At 35.4% G+C, this 17,956-nt stretch overlaps 1 protein-coding gene across 2 annotated transcripts in view; it reads right to left on the bottom strand.

Moving 5' to 3' along the window:
• Rat1 (5'-3' exoribonuclease 2 Rat1) overlaps nucleotides 1-17,956 on the bottom strand; it is a 100,120-nt gene that overhangs the window by 16,623 nt on the left and 65,541 nt on the right. For both annotated transcript variants that reach the window (XM_089092109.1, XM_089092110.1), the window contains 4 exons: nucleotides 14,309-14,440; nucleotides 11,054-11,278; nucleotides 5,615-5,722; nucleotides 3,253-3,342 (listed from right to left, as the gene is read on the bottom strand). In XM_089092109.1, coding sequence (XP_088948235.1) covers nucleotides 3,253-3,342; nucleotides 5,615-5,722; nucleotides 11,054-11,278; nucleotides 14,309-14,440 — 555 coding nt within the window. The remainder of the gene's footprint in view (nucleotides 1-3,252; nucleotides 3,343-5,614; nucleotides 5,723-11,053; nucleotides 11,279-14,308; nucleotides 14,441-17,956) is intronic.

The following is a 17,956-nucleotide window of genomic DNA, read 5'->3' as shown; positions in this document are numbered from 1 at the left end:
TATTTCAATGTCGCAATTATGTTTCAAAAGCAGTACAGATAAGTAGAAAGGATTTCGAGCCAAATAATCCCATTAGTGACAAGTAGTATGGTTCCGCCGGAAGCTCTCTACATTTGATTGCCTGAATGCCCACTATCAGGAGTGGGTTGAACTTCTGACTCAAGGGTGCAATGCTACGATATTATGCTGCTTCATTTTGACATTACAAAAGCTTCCGATAGAGTTTTCCATAAGAGCTATTTGGAAAAAAAAATTCCAAGCGCAAGGGATTTGTGGTCGTCTATCTAAGGTTTCTGGAAGTTTTCTAAGCAATCGTATTCCACGCTTAGTTATCGACGGGCTTACTTTCAATGAACGTCTTATAATGGTACAGTCTTCTCAGGGCAGCGTCCTTGGATCAACAGTTTCTTAGTGTATATCAACGAAATAGAAAACAGCCAGATCCACCTCCTTCATCCTTTTACTGGCGATACCTCGGCCCATGCAGCTGTCCATTAACAGGAATACCCGTATATAAGCTTCGTTATCCCTGCAGTCGGATCTCCAGGAAATAGAAGAATGGTCTGATGGCTGGATGGTCCACTTCAATAAATCCAAGACTAAGGAGCTACTAATCACCTGATCGAAGTTATCGCGAGAACGTTTCAGCTTCATCTTCAAAGGTGAGGTCATTAAGAGAGTTGAAAAACTTTGACTCTAGGCGATTGATTTTTCCCCACACGTTGGGGAGCACAACACGATCGGATTCTTCGTTCAAAGAACATGTGACCATCCAGCTCGATTATCCCTTCGTATAAGTCAGGTATTGAGAAACTAACGAAGGTCGATACCCACTTTTTTCAGGAGCTCCTTAAACCCTAATGGCCCCACTCCAAAAAATACAAAATAGGACTTCAAGGGCGATTTGTGGCTCCTATGGGTCAGCCTTGCTACCCCTCGGTGAGGGATTTGATGGGGCGTCAATGGCTTTTTTTTACAGGTAATACCCTCGCTTAGACGATTAATAAGTATCTTCACTTTTACCGCCATTTCCCAAGCTTATACTCCAAACAAGTAAAAAACGCGGTACGCTCGGATCACCTACAGGAAGAGACACACAGCAGTCAGTACTTGAACAACAACACCGCCATTCAGAATAGTCTCCATAAGAATTTTATCCCTGAAGACCCATCTATTGATTCCTTTAAATAGAAATTCAACAGACGTGGCTCTAGGAAGAAGGCCTAGGTAAATAGTTGACTTGTGGCGCTGAGTTTAAACGTGCCCTGGCGCAATTAATTTTGTCATTCAAAAAAGGAAACTGAAATGAAAAAACATAAGTTCGGAACGCCGATATCAGCACTAATATATTCCTGATAGCAGTCATAGTACATGAAAAAGAGAAAAGAAATTCACCAAATGATGTAGGTGATATGTCCTAGGGAACCAAAAAAAAAAAAAAAAAAAAAAAAAAAAAAAAAAAAGAAAAAAACAGACATTTTAAAGAATTTTCTTCTTCATTACATATATCTTACGGATTGTCAAACGAAGAATCCAAAATACGTTTATCTTTTACTTGAAATGGCTTCTATACATTAAAGCAATAGCTATTATAGCCAAATATACTTATAAGGAGGGGGGGGGGGCAGCGAGTGCCGGAGAATGTAATTGTATATTAAACAATAAAGATCCAGAGTGTGTAAGCTGGCATTTAACATTCTAAACGTCAACATTATTAAAAGTGAACATAAGTAGTAATGCCAAAATATATATATATATTTTTTTCTATTCAATTAGAATTGTTTCGATCAGTCGGAAATATTCTTTATTTATATCAGATCTCTTTCATTTTATTTAGCTTATTATCACATTGTTAGGATCATTATTCCCCATTTAGACGAAATAATATTTGCTTTCCCACTGTAATCGTCCCAACCCAGCACCAAACTGATTAATTTCCTTCTAACTCCAACATTTCGAGTTGTTGATGCTTCTGTCGAGGGCATGATAAGCCTGGTGATCCATAATTTATGGAACAGAAAGAATTTTGCACAAACAAGATTTTCTATTTTCTATGCGGCAAGAAGCTGACAAAAAATCAAAATCTAATACCAGTCAGTTCATTATTATTACTACTACTAACAACTCACCGCAACACCAAGCCGCCTGAGGCCAACACAGCTACGCACGATCCTCCTCCGTCCCAATCTATTCAAAGCCTCTTTCTTTACACCCTGCCAGGAAGTTCCCATTTCCCTTAAATTTTTCTTTACGACATCCTCCCATCCCAGCCGCGGACGACCTGCGGCCAACCCTAGACGGTTGGCCAAAATGACAATCTTTGGCAATCTGTCATCCTTAATCCGCAGAACGTTCCCCAGCCATCTCAACCCTTTTCTCATTATAGCTCTAGAAAGTGGTCATTATTACCTAAAGCCTTAATCTATTCACTAGGTCAAATTCCATACTATTAACAAATATAACTACTAAATTTAAAAAAAACAACATTAAATGATTAGTAAAGTATCCGAAACTACCAACCAATCCCTAATATGAAAACCACCATGTGACATTATACAGTGGGTAGTGTGGCTGGAGCGAGAATTTGTCCATCGTACAATCAGAGTCAATTGCTTTAGGATGATCGCAAGACAATGTACGTCTTAATTTATAGAATATATAGATAGGTAGGAACTAAAAGAATAACAGTATAATAGCTAATAATTAATAACATTAATAAAATAACTAAGAGATAATAGAAAATCGTACATGAAAACAAAAATAGGATAAATGTCAGCTGACAGGCTTTTTGGTTAATCAATAATATTAATAAAATAAAAAAATTGTAAACATAACTTCAAAGTAGATGAGTTATGTCATGTAAAAATTTTTCGAATCATGCCTGTGTGTTATAGAATTTCAAAACTGTCTGCATCATTAGACCAACTAATCCGACATAGATGGTTTTGAACTGTAAGTCATTATCTTCAAAACAGTGGCACAAGCCATTCTTGATCGCGAGAACACTTTTTTTGTTTAACAGTACCAAGTCTGACAAATTGCTGATTAATAACAATAATCAACAACGTCATGAGAAAAGGCCTATTGGGATGGATCACCCTCACCTTCTCCTAAGAATACTTAGATGGTCAAATCAAATAATAATATAACATGATCTAAAATGTTATGAATTTTGTTTTAAAACATAGTTTAAAACACAGTTAAATATGATTTAAAACACAGTTAAAACTGTATGAATTTTGTTTCACTTACCGGGTCAATCATAAGTTCACCCCAAGGCTTTGGAACATGACTACGAGATGCTGCTGGAAAGACCGCCATAAGCTGCTCAAGGGGGAAGAACTGAAAAAAAAGAAAAAATCAGCTGCTAACAATGAGCAAATAAAAGGGCAACAGAAATGATTAAATAAATAATAAAGACAAATGGCAACAAAGGCGATCCAGGAGGTAGTTTTAAGGGCATATACTCCCCAGAAAGTCAAAATTCGCACTAACTGCAGGGTTGGAGGACTAAAAAATACTGGTGGGTGAGTTAATTTTCTATCTCCCCCCCCCCCCAACATTAATTCTGTATCCACCTCCGATTGGCTACAAAGTGGTTTTTTTATGTTTATCAACTGAGGCTCCGCTCTGACCCATATATGACCTCTTCGGACCAAAACACAGAAAAGAGTAATATTTTCCGGCCACCTTTCCTTAGTACTTTCAACTAAAATCTCACCCGACCAAATTCTTGGGTTTAATGCACTCATTCGAAACCATTTCCAATGGAAAGGTCTTCAAATTCGTTGTATCCTTCGCCTGGAAAGTTGAAATTTTATTACATACGACCTAGGATTGCGAGGACGACGATCCACTCAACAATAGTTGAGCATCGCCTCAGTAAATACTCCATTTATGAATTCATTAAAAAAGGGAGCTTTCTGACAACACACTCCTTACTTTAATTCATACTGAAAGATAGCACTCGTTTATGATAAAATTGTTATCTACTTGTTTCTGAAATGTTAAAAAGAAACTAAAACCACAGCTAGCGTTAGGATAGTTATTAATTACACCATTGACATCAAACATGACTAGAAATCGGGGGCTTACTTAGTGTTGCCTCATCCAAAAATATCAAAGCCATAGCTGATTGAAACAAAATTAATTTTTACATTAAATAGATTGTTCAATAAATGGATTGTCAATTTTTATTTAAATTTCTACTTTACATTAAAGATCAAATTACTACTACTACTACTACTACTACTAACAAATCACTGCAACACCAAGTTGTCTGAGGCCAACACAGCTACGCTCGCTCCTCCTCCATCCCAAACAATTCCAAGCCTCCCCTTTATAGCATTGGGTACGGCTTGGCGTATGCAAGCTGTATTCGTATTCATTTGTTCCTGCCTTTGGCAATGGTACCAAAACTCTTCCATACGTGTCCGTGTACAAAATATTTATAGCAACCGAATTTCTGTGCGTCGTGGAGCAAAACAGAGCTCAGTGTTAAGTCCTGCAATATTTAACAATGCCATCCGCTGCGCAACCGCATAATACCGCATTTTCTTATCGAGCCATCCAATGACGCAAGTCACCTTTCATACGCAGTTGACATTCTTCTGCTATCTGATAATTTGCAATCACTGCAGGCTGCTGTCAACAGCCTTTATGCCGGGTTGTCTGACATCGGGTTGTTAGTCGCTTCGGCTAAAACTGAATTTCCCGTTTTTGGTTGTCATCACCCTCCCGATTCAAAAATTCAGGTTGGCCCTGATTCAATTTCCGCCACTGCTTCACTCAATTACCTTGGAGTTGCATTCGGGACCTCAATTCGAACAACAAGGTCATTAACAATAAATGTGTTGAGAGAGAAGTTGAGAAAGTCCAATGGACGTTTTTCTAGAGTTAAAAGTCAATTTTACAAAAAAAAAATGCTTGGTCAGCTTTATAACCCGCTTTTTGCTCTCCATGTATTTTTTCTGGTGTCATTATGGAAATTTTTTACCACGTCTGAACGTCAATAAATTCGGTCTGTTTTTTTTTCAAATATCGTTAATGTTTTCTTCGTGTTCCTATTCGGTATCGTAACAAGTTATATCTCCAAAGGATACGGTGTTTCTAAGATCTATGGTAAGATGGGTGTTTTAGGGGGGAGATTCAAACAGTTTTATGAATCAGTCGTAGATATTTCGTTGGGATGTATTAATCGTTTTGTGAATCATTGTTAGTGGATTCTTTTTTCTAGTGTTTGTGATGATAAGTGTTTATATTTTGTTTATATAGTGGTTATAAGTGTTCATACATTTCTTTTTCCATACTCCTCTAAGTGCATTTTTTTGTATGTATAGAGGGTCCAAATAAATTATTATTATATATTAAAAGCTAAATTCAAGTTACAAATATAAACACCACCGTCATGCAAACAGATGGGATTTTGAAGGCGGAGTGATGGGGTCACTCCCTAGACAGAAAGGGATCTGACAACTATAATCCAGCCCCATTTTGAAACATTTTCTTGGGTTTCATAGGAACAATATATATTTTTTATTAATTCCCTGCTCTGTGCAGATATGTATGCTACGTATTAAAACTTTAAATAGAAAAAATACATAACAATACTTACAGGTTTTGTATCCTTTGGAAACTCCAGATTCACATCAGACAAATTTATAAAATCACTAGCGAAACAAGCATAGTGATAGGGAAAGAACCATTCCCAGCTAGGACAACCCTAAAAAAAAGAATGCCGTTCAAATTTAAGCGATATGACAGCTTACAAATATAACAGCTTACAGCTGAAGTTACATAGAACTACGGATAAATAAAAACTGAAATTGTGATATTTTTTAGCATTCTTATATTATGTAGTATATAATATTTTTGTATTCTATATTATGTTGTTTACGTAACATAGCTGCATCTTAATACAAAAAAAGTATATGATTCTCCAGTCTGATAGTTTGCTTTAGATTTACAGAAGTTCACGGCTGATAGAGCTTAATTTTATTGTCTCTCTAATTGGAAATCACTTTGGAAATTGAAAATCTAATAGGGAAAACTGTAAATGCGGCTGAAAACCCGGCCACGGCACGTTATATTCCACTATGCAAATATAGTCCTGCCAGAATCATTTAAATTGCTTTTTCAATCTTCTGACACTCATTTCAATCTTCTTCTGCCATCACGGTCATTTATTCTTCATTTAATCTGTTATGTTTTGTCTCCTCTTGATTCTCAAGTGTCTCTAATTTTCCAACCGTCTCACAGCCTCATTCATTTTCCTCCCTCTTTCTGTTTCTTTCTAAGTACGATATTTCTACTTTGCTTCGCCCCTCAAAAGCTACTTTCTAGGATGTTAACTCGTTTGATTTTTAATTATTATCCTATAGCTATTTTTAGGATAATATTCTATTTTTAATGTGCTTACTACTTGTACTTAGTTCGAGACACGTGCTTTTTAGCCCAGGTCGGCACAACGGATATGTTGGACCCCATTCTGCCATTGTCTTAGAGCTCTCTATTTGTGGGCGGACATTTCCAACCATGCTTTTTCCCATTTACGTCCATACTTTCGGAATCCTTCCAAAGGCTGGAAGTCTTTCTTCAGTGGGGCATGCCACGATAGTCGGATTTTCTTACTGCTTCTTCCACTGATAAGAGGGCTTAAATTGAAGACACTGGCGGGTCCGGTACTCCACTTGGGCGTCACATAACGTGCCCAAACCATTTGAGCCTTCTGCTGATGACGAGAATGGATAATAAATACTTCTGATTGTAAATTTGGATTAGATGGCCGTTGTTTATCCTTTGCCTCAGTTTGAGGCGGCAAGTGGCTCATAGGCACTTCCTATCAAAGATGTCGAGTTAGCATTCTTCTTCTGCCTTTAGCTGCGAGGTTCAATATCCATATAACAAAATGAAGCGAATACACACCACATAGACTCGGAGTTTGGTCCTTGGGCTGATTTCTCTTCTGTACCATAAGGGCTTTTGTATTTGGCGGAAAGTGCGTCAGGTTTTGCTTATGCTAGCCTTGATTTTGTTCGAGGCTCCCGCCCTTGATATTTCTTAGTGGCCCAAGGTACCTGAATTCTTCTACCTGTTCAAGCTATTGTCCGTTTATGACGACTGACGAGTTTCTATCTTTAGACAGGTGCTTGTTTTTGGGGATGGTCAGGCTTGTCAGGCTAGCGCTCTTTGCCATTTTTTGCAACATGTCCGCTCGATTTCGACTTCCAAGCTTATGAATTTTATGCAGATCCAATCAATTATGTAGTTGAGAAGGATCGGAGAAGCTGGGCAGCCTTGCCGCAAGCCACAGACGATTTTGAAAAGCTATGTAGAGTTTATCACACCCGAGGATGTTGGTAAGCTTGTTTCCATAGTAGGCTTTCATAGGGCTTACCGGTTTAAGGGGACTCCGTCTTCTAGCATGATTTCCTAAAGTAGCGAGCAAAGTACCGAGTCGATTGCTATATAAGATCCAAAAAAATAGCCATGGTTTCTCAGTTACAGATAGATCCGATCTGGTGTAGGAGGATTCGAAACCAGAAAATTTGGTCTGTATAACCTGTTCCTGGGCGGAAGCCAGCTTGACTTTTCTAAGTTCTGCACCCCCTTTCGCCTCTGAATTGCGCTTGCGACAAAGATGGCGAAAATCTTTCCGGCTGTATCCAAGAGCGAGATGCCTCGATAGTTTTGTAGTCACTTTGTCGCCCTTCTTCAACACTGGAATCATTGCTGCATCCCTACAATCTTGGGGACGTACTCGTTCCTCCGGACCTTCCCGAGGAAGTCCTTGAGCGTGCTGATCAAGGATGAGTTTACTTTATACAGCTCTGGTATACAGATATACAGATGAGTTGTAACTCATCTTCTCCTGGCGCTTTATGTATTTCAAGCGATTTTACTGCTTTCATTACTTCTTCAAGCGTAAGTGGAGAAATGTCAGCGGGGTATTGATTTTCCGATTGAGACGGTTCATTTGCGAATGGTCGCGATTGGTACCATTTCTTCTGGCCCCTTCTTTTACCTCTGTTATAATTATAGCCCAGTATATGTTCTTGTCCCCCCTAGCTAGCCCATGAGATTTCTTCCAAAGCTTTTTAAACTCTTCTCGAACTAAGGACCCTTTCGATTTTTATTTGAATGCCTGAAGTATCTCTACCGTGCTTTCTTGTGGTTTTGTGAATATGGGAGAGCATGGAATCAAATAGGGATGTAAAACTCTCTTAGAATTAGATTATTCAGATGATTTGAGCGTTCAAGATAAAAATTCGAGCCAAATGAATGAACCTTTGGAGGTTCTGATGGTCAAAAATTAATATCAAGAAGACCACGTTGCTTAAACTGCATAATAAATGAAGATGAGTAACGAGAAGATCGATCAAGTAGATAACTTCACTTAACTGAGTGGCATTATTATAAAGATGGTAGAAGCAATGAATATGTAAAAAGTAGAATAACAAAGGCCATTTCAGAATTTAAATAAGTTTGGAAGAATAGGAAGATAAGTCTGCGAACCAAGATAAGAATTAATAAAAGTTGTGGTAAGGACAATGGTTAACTATGGTAGAAAAATCCAAGCGTTTCGAAAAGTAGAGGAAAATGTCTTAAATGTTTTCCAGAGAAATTGCTGAGAGATAGTTTAGGTACCCGTATGACTGAGCGCATGTCAAACAACAAGATCTGCGAAAAATATGGTTCTATCCCACTTTCCAGGGCTGTAATTAAAAAAAAAAAAAATTGAGATGGCTAGGACGCATTTTACGAATGAAGGATGACAGATTGCCAAAGACTGCTCTTATTCTCCTCCATCTGGAACTTAAAACTGCATGTAGTCCCTGAATTGAGTAGGAAGAGGTCATAAGAAAGGAACTAAAGTAAATTTGAACTTCATTGGAGGGCAAAAAGTAAACCTTTGAATAGGTTGGGCGGGAGGAGGAGCGTGCGCAGCTTTGGTGACCACAGGCGGCTTGGTCCTGCCGCAACTTTTTAGTGTTAGTAGTAGTAGTAGTACTTTGTGTATATATGCACGGGCTTATTTACACATAAACTCTTCTAAAGGTTAGAAGTTAGTCTGTAAGAATTTAAAAATTTGAAATTTCGCTAAAAAAAATTTTTGCTTAGAGAATTTCTAATAAGTCCGTTATTCTGAAGAACTACAAAGGTTTCTCTCCAGAAATCGGTTGAAAATACGCATTGCTTAAGATTAACACTCATAACTTGGGCTTAACACTAAAAAATCATCGACATGAGTCATGTCTAAAGAACCGGTCCGTAGACTAAGGTGGTTTTGGATACAAATCGTTCTGATAACCGTCAAGTTAATTTAAGTTTTATATATAATTTACCCAAAAATTATAGAAAAAAATTCATAATTTCGAAATAACTTAATCCTTATTTATGACCTCTTTCCACCCCACTCAGGGACGACATACTTTTTATGGTCCCAGATGAATTAACAATAAGAACAATCTTTGGCAATCTATCATCCTGTATTCGTAAAACGTGTCCCGGCCATATCAACATTTCTTTCATTACTGTCCTAAAAAACTGGATAGAATCACATTTTTGTACAGTTTTTTGTTTGACATACGGTCAGTCAAAGCGAAACTGGTACGTAAACAATTCCTGGGGAAAAATTTAGTAAATTTTCCTCTGCCATTCGAAGCACCCGCGTTCAAGAACCATACCTGACCACTTTCATTACCGTATCTTCCAATACTTATTATATTGGTTCGCAGACTTATCTTTCTATTCTTTTGGACGTTTTTTAACGTTGAAAAACGCCATGGGCTTCAGGTATTCTACGGCGGGGCTATCTACTTCATAGATTTTATCATTACCCATCATCACCTTTTCAACTTCATTTATTACATGTCAAGGCAACATTTTCCTCTTAACATTAAATTTCAACCCTAATCTTACACCCTGAACTATCAAAACCTTCGAAAATCCATTCATTTTGCTTATATATATATATATATATATATATATATATATATATATAAAAAAAAAAAAAAAAAAAAAAAAAAAAAAAATTTAAATATAATGCTATCTAAAATATAATTATATATAAAATATAATTTTACTGACAAGATAAGTTTTGGCTCAGTTAGAACAGGGACCGTGCCTTAAATATATTTCAAGAGAAGCAGAGGCAGGAGAAGTGTGCGCGTGTTGTTTGCGTGGAGGTAGGGCGTTCAAATTTTAAAACATGCAAAGAGGTGAATTATTTGAAGAGTAAAAATACTGTAAAATAGAAATTAAAAGTAGGTCTATGTTTTACTAGGGAGAGACTTCGGAAATATCAGAAACCTTCTTTCACTAAAAGCAACCTCAATCCCTAAAAAATTATATGCAGTGAATCGAGATCAAGAATAAAAAAAGGGATGATATGCCGACCACTTTTGAAAATAAGGACAATTATAACAATTATATATATATTATTATTACATATATATAATCATACTTTTAAATTATGTATATCTTATTGATATATAAATTGAAAAATTCCCTTTTTTAACAGGAAATTTTGCAACTATTAGCAGAGAATGCCCATCTGGTGTTGGAATTTTTCGCAAATCTGCAAACGCCCGACAGATGCGCGAAATCCGGGAGCATATTGCCTTTTGGATATGGACTAATTTTTGCCTTTTTCAATGTTGTTTTGCACTTCCAGTTGAAAAACTGATTTTTAAAAATTTTAATTTCTGATTTTTCGAGAAAAAAAGTTTTTTTTTCAGAGAGAAAGTTCACTTCCAAGAAAAATATTTAGAAAATTTCAAGAAAAGGAGGCTTTCTAACTAATATACATACCATGACCGGACATTTTAACAGTGTGAAATGAAACGACCCAATTTTACAAAAAAAAGTCGATCTAGGTCGGTAAAAGGGCCAGTGAATTCTATCAGCCACACAGCAAAAATTTTAGGCTTCAACCCTTCCCCACAAATATCTCGGTTAGTGAAGCCTCTATAATACAATTCCATGAAGAGCCGAAATCCCTCAAACTGATACAGGTAATGTTCTAAATTAATTTGTAAAAAAAGAATCTTACCTGATAGTAATATTGTAAAACCCATGCAAGTCCCAGCAAATATTCATGACCAACATGTTCTCGAAAATCTAAATTATCTGGAAGGACATGAAATTTGCTCTCATAATATCTATCCTTGAATCCGTCTTCCCAAAGCCTTACTTCGTCCGGGTTCTCTACCTCTTCTTCTTCTTCCAAAGGTCGCTTAATGCCACGTTTGTCACCTCCAAGAACTTCCTCTGAGGGCTATAAAGAAGACAACAGATTTTAAAGCATTTCTTTATATTAGTAAACTAATACAGGATAATTTTAAAGAATACCACCCAGGAAATGCGTCAAACTTTCTGAAGGTCTAAAAATTCGGAAGTAGAATTTCCAAAAAATTCTTTATCAGAATAAAAATATAAAAGATTAGCCTTTTTTTTTTTTTTTTTTTTTTTTAAAAGACACGCTAGCTATTTTTAAGTCAAATCTTGAATAAGTGACTGTAATTTCTCATTACCTTGATACAGTTTAGTCTTGTTCCTTTTCTTGCTCATTTTAACATGACAGTAATTGCTGTATTTTAACACACATGACATCTTGATTTCATTATGGCAATGAATTCACTAATTAATAGGGCTACGGAACCCAAAGTATAGGGTCAATTTACTGCTAAAGGTCCGATAAACAACTACCCTTTAAAAAAGGAGAAAATTACTCCCAAATAAGTAAAACACGATTAAAATCAAATCCCGGTGATACAGACTAGACTAGATACTAAATATGATGCAATTAAACATCTACACGCATTTTATAAGATACATAATGCAAATCAAAACCTTTATTGTCCCTATAAGACCTTGCATTGAGTGAGACCTTCACCCAAAAAACATGGATAAACTTCTCAGTGGTGAACCCAGGGGGCCGGGAAGATTCCAGGCCCCCCAAGATTTTTCTGGCGCCTTTATTCCTTGTTTTTTTCTGTGTTTCACTCCTTTTTTAAAATAAATTTGTTGATTTGGTCCATTATGGACTCCTTCGTTACATTACCCCCCACCCCAGATATTGCTCTAGATCCACCCCTGAGACCTCTTACCCTTAAAATGCGAAGGTCATCAAAATAAAAAAAATTACACCCTGGACCCATCTAAGTTCTATTCTCACCTGAAAACTCCAATTGAGGGGGCTTTACGCCCCGTTAAGATGGTCCTTTACGCCCTAAGATGAGGCGGAGGCAGGCTTTACGTTATTTATATGCGCCATAGTGAATTACAGCGTAAACTATAAATGACTAAGATTAAACTTTTTAAATCCAAAGTTCGTAGGATTTCGCTGAATCGGCCGCAACATAAGCTTTACGCAAAGTAGTTTTGAAGAAGAGTGTCCAACAGTGAGTCTATCTTAGGTGGCTTAACAATACGACAAATTTATAGTACTAGATGCTTTAGAGTGCATATATGTTAAGAGCAGGACTAATTATAATCGTAATTCAAAATAGCCCCTTTCCTTAAGATAAATTATCAACTGACACGTCAATTCAAGGCCCTATGCCCCAGCTAGCTCTGGAGGATCTTTACCCTTTTTTAATCCTTTTGTAAGTTACACTCCTAATTTTCAATAAAAACTAAGGTACAAATATCAAGAAACTTACTCTTGTGCTGAAGCTGAAATGTCGATTCGACGGCCTATGCGCCAAAAATGGCTCTGAGGAATCTTTATGCCTTTTTTATCCTTTTGCAAATTGTACTCCTGATTTTCAATAAAAAATAAGGTACAAATGTCAAGAAACTTACTCTTGTGCTGAATGAGCAACTGAAATATCGATTCGACGCCCTAGGCGCCAAAAATGGCTCTGAGGAATCTTTATGTTTTTTTTATCCTTTTGCAAATTGCACTCCTGATTTTCAATAAAAGCTAAGGTACAAATATAAGGAAACTTGTTCTTATGCTGAAGCTGAAATGAGCAGCTGAAATATCGATTCGACGCCCTAGGCGCCAGCAATGGCTCTAGAGGATCTTTATGCTTTATCAATTCGAGCGGACAGATATTATCAAGGGATACTTTAACCTATTTTGATCAATTTATAGAATATGTTCTAGTTAATTAACATTTGCTTAGTCTTTATATCGTCACTGGGACAATTTAACACTTTTCTCACCAAAAAAAAACAAAGATAAGTTGTACTAAGAATTAGTAAATAAAAACAGGGACAGGCATTCAAATTTAGCTACCAAAAAAAACAAGTTGTATTTAAACTTAGTGAACTCGGAAATACAAGTTGCATTAAAAGTTTAGTTAGCAAAGAACAAATTGTATCAAAACTTAGCGAGTATAAACAAGTTTGGAAAAAAAAAGTTGTACTAAAAAATAGTGAACAAAAAATAAATAGTATTAAAACTAGATTACAAAAAAAAATAATTCTCATTAATATTCTACCCTATCAATCGATCCTATGCACCAGCAATAGCTTTGGAGGACCTTCATCCTTTTTTTATCCTTTTGCAAATGTCTACTTCAATACCACTACTACTAACAACTCACCGCAGCACCAAGCCGCCTAAGGCCAACACAGCTACGCACGCTCCTCCTCCACCCCAATCTATTCAAAGCCTCCCTTTTTACACCCGCCCACGAACTTCCCATTTCCTTTAAATATTTCTTTATGACGTCCTCCCACCCCAGACGGGGACTCCTAATTTTCAATAAAAGCTATGGTATAAATATCAAGAACCTTGCTCATATGCTAGATAAACTCTTTATTGTACAAGTCGAACTGTTATCACCTACATGTACATAGCCTAAATGAGAAGAACAAACACTGACCGTGTTTACTTTTTTCCTATTTAATAGCAAGGTCATGGATGCACTAATTCAAAGGTTCGTTATTTACTTATTAGTAGGCAGCTAGTCTTGGCAACTGAATAACAAATCATAGAAATTGCAATAAAAAACTTTGCATGGGTGGAATGCGAGCATACAGCCCCCCACTAAGTAGGTATGTGGTTTGAGGCTGCTTATACCACTAAGCTACCACGGCAAACCGACCAACTCTTGAAACTAAATTAATTTTCAATTTATTAATATAAGCAGATAGTTTAATAAATGTGTATACTTTCTACTTAGAATTTGTTACTGGCAAAAATTTCGATGACGATTTTTTACTCAATAGATTCATATGTGAAAACTGCATTACAGCCAAGAGAAGCTTTGGCCCACCCCCTCTGGCTCACCAGCCTCAATATATTTCAACAAAGACAGCTACATTACCACATAAATAAAATCGAAATGCTCACATTTTTCAGTTGAGTTTTGATACTAGCTGCAACTGAATAGTTTGCTGATTGCTCTCTGCGAAAAGCTTCAGTCCGCACCTCTTGTATTGACCGGTGGGCATCGACCAAGGGTTCTGCTGTTCTGCCGATGGGCTAAAAAATATAATTGGGCTAAAAAAAAATATATGGGCTAAAAAAGTATAATTGGCAAAAAACTTAACTAGATGATATACGTGAAATATCTCAGCATTTAGACCCAAAGAATTGAAAAAAATTATTATCTTTTCCTTCATAATTACGGAACAAAGGGTGAGATTTGACATTTTCAACAGTTAAACAATATAACTTAAAGGCAAATATGTAATGATGTTATTTCCAAAATTCTGTAAAGTGCAACCTAAAGGCAAATATGCAATCATGTTACTTCCAAAATTCTCTAAAGTACAAAAAAAAAAAAAAAAAAAAAAAAAAAAAAAAAAAAAAAAAAAAAAACTTTTCATGCCTGAAAACTGTGATCTGTGAAACTGCGAAAAAAAACTATGAAAAAAAAAATTCAGGTTTAATTTTCACTTTTATTGTTCCGCTAAAGTCCTAGCCAGTTGGCTTTGCAGATAAATACAAGTCGTACATTATATAATGATTTAAGTTGGCTCATACATACAGTTCGTAAATCATATAATGATTTAAGTTGGCTGGTAAATACAGGTCGTACATTATATAATGGTTTAAGTTGGCTGATACATACAGTTCGTAAATTATATAATGATTTAAGTTGGCTGGTAAATACTGCTCGTACATTATATAATGGTTTAAGTTGGCTGACACATACAGCTCGTATATTATATAATGCTTTAAGTTGGCTGATAAATACAGCTCTTACATTATATAATGGTTTAAGTTGGCTGATACATACAGCTTGTACATTATATAGTGATTTAAGTTGGCTGATAGATACAGCTCTTACATTATATAATGGTTTAAGTTGGCTGATACATACAGCTCGTATATTATATAATGCTTTAAGTTGGCTGATAAATACAGCTCTTACATTATATAATGGTTTAAGTTGGCTGATACATACAGCTTGTACATTATATAATGATTTAAGTTGGCTGATAGATACAGCTCTTACATTATATAATGGTTTAAGTTGGCTGATACATACAGCTCGTACATTATATAATGATTTAAGTTGGCTGATACATACAGCTCTTACATTATATAATGGTTTAAGTTGGCTGATACATACAGATCTTACATTATATAATGATTTAAGTTGGCTGGTAAATACAGCTCGTACATTATATAATGGTTTAAGTTGGCTGATACATACAGCTCGTACATTATATAATGATTTAAGTTGGCTGATACATACAGCTTGTACATTATATAATGCTTTAAGTTGGCTGATAAATACAGCTCTTACATTATATAATGGTTTAAGTTGGCTGATACATACAGCTCGTACATTATATAATGATTTAAGTTGGCTGATAGATACAGCTCTTACATTATATAATGGTTTAAGTTGGCTGATACATACAGTTCGTAAATTATATAATGATTTAAGTTGGCTGGTAAATACAGCTCGTACATTATATAATGGTTTAAGTTGGCTGATACATACAGTTCGTAAATTATATAATGATTTAAGTTGGCTGGTAAATACAGCTCGTACATTATATAATGGTTTAAGTTGGCTGACACATACAGCTCGTACATTATATAATGATTTAAGTTGGCTGATACATACAGCTTGTACATTATATAATGATTTAAGTTGGCTGATAGATACAGCTCTTACATTATAGTTGGCTGATACATACAGCTCGTAAATTATATAATGATTTAAGTTGGCTGATAAATACAGCTCGTACATTATATAATGGTTTAATTTGGCTGATACATACAGCTCGTACATTATATAATGATTTAAGTTGGCTGATAGATACAGCTCTTACATTATATAATGGATTAAGTTGGCTGATACATACAGCTCGTATATTATATAGTGATTTAAGTTGGCTGATAAATACAGCTCGTACATTATATAATGTTTTAAGTTGGCTGTTACATACAGCTGGTACATTATATAATGATTTAAGTTGGCTGATACATACAGCTTGTGCATTATATAATGGTTTAAGTTGGCTGATACATACAGCTCGTACATTATATAATGATTTAAGTTGGCTGATAAATACAGCTCGTATATTATATAATGATTTAAGTTGGCTGATAGATACAGCTCTTACATTATATAATGGTTTAAGTTGGCTGATACATACAGTTCGTAAATTATATAATGATTTAAGTTGGCTGGTAAATACAGCTCGTACATTATATAATGGTTTAAGTTGGCTGACACATACAGCTCGTACATGATATAATGATTTAAGTTGGCTGATACATACAGCTTGTACATTATATAATGATTTAAGTTGGCTGATAGATACAGCTCTTACATTATACAATGGTTTAAGTTGGCTGATACATACAGCTCGTATATTATATAATGATTTAAGTTGGCTGATAAATACAGCTCGTACATTATATAATGGTTTAATTTGGCTGATACATACAGCTCGTTCATTATATCATGATTTAAGATGGCTGATAGATACAGCTCTTACATTATATAATGGTTTAAGTTGGCTGATACATACAGCTCGTAAATTATATAATGATTTAAGTTGGCTGGTAAATACAGCTCGTACATTATATAATGGTTTAATTTGGCTGATACATACAGCTCGTAAATTATATAATGATTTAAGTTGGCTGATAAATACAGCTCGTACATTATATAATGGTTTAAGTTGGCTGACACATACAGCTTGTACATTATATAATGATTTAAGTTGGTTGATACATACAGCTTGTGCATTATATAATGGTTTAAGTTGGCTGATACATACAGCTCGTACATTATATAATGATTTAAGTTGGCTGATAAATGCAGCTCGTACATTATATAATGATTTAAGTTGGCTGATACATACAGCTTGTGCATTATATAATGGTTTAAGTTGGCTGATACATACAGCTCGTACATTATATAATGATTTAAGTTGGCTGATAAATACAGCTCGTAAATTATATAATGGTTTAAGTTGGTTGATACATACAGCTTGTACATTATATAATGATTTAAGTTGACTGATACATACAGCTTGTGCATTATATAATGGTTTAAGTTGGCTGATACATACAGCTCGTACATTATATAATGATTTAAGTCGACTGATAAATGCAGCTCGTACATTATATAATGATTTAAGTTGGCTGATAAATGCAGCTCGTATATTATATAATGATTTAAGTTGGCTGATAAATACAGCTCGTACATTATATACTGGTTTAAATTGGCTAATACATACAGCTCGTACATTACATAATGGTTTAAATTGGTTGAAACATACAGCTCCTACTTTATATAAGGATTTAAGTTGGCTGATAAATACAGCTCGTACATTATATAATGGCTTAAGTTGAAAAATTTATAATTGCGTTTTTCAATCATGTTTTTTTTTCTACTTTTACATTTTTTTTTTTTTTTTTTTTTTTTTTTTTTTTTTTTGCAATGTCAAGAGCAGATATTTTTTTCTGTTTCCTGTTTTGACAACAGGTGGAAAAAAATTCTGCCATAGATCTACACTACCGGATTTC

The sequence above is a fragment of the Artemia sp. Qi Xiang Cuo genome, chromosome 7, assembly GCF_049724085.1.
Source record: "Artemia sp. Qi Xiang Cuo chromosome 7, ASM4972408v1, whole genome shotgun sequence".
In the NCBI taxonomy this organism is placed as follows: domain Eukaryota; kingdom Metazoa; phylum Arthropoda; class Branchiopoda; order Anostraca; family Artemiidae; genus Artemia; species Artemia sp. Qi Xiang Cuo.
This window is presented reverse-complemented; position numbering and strand designations above follow the sequence as displayed.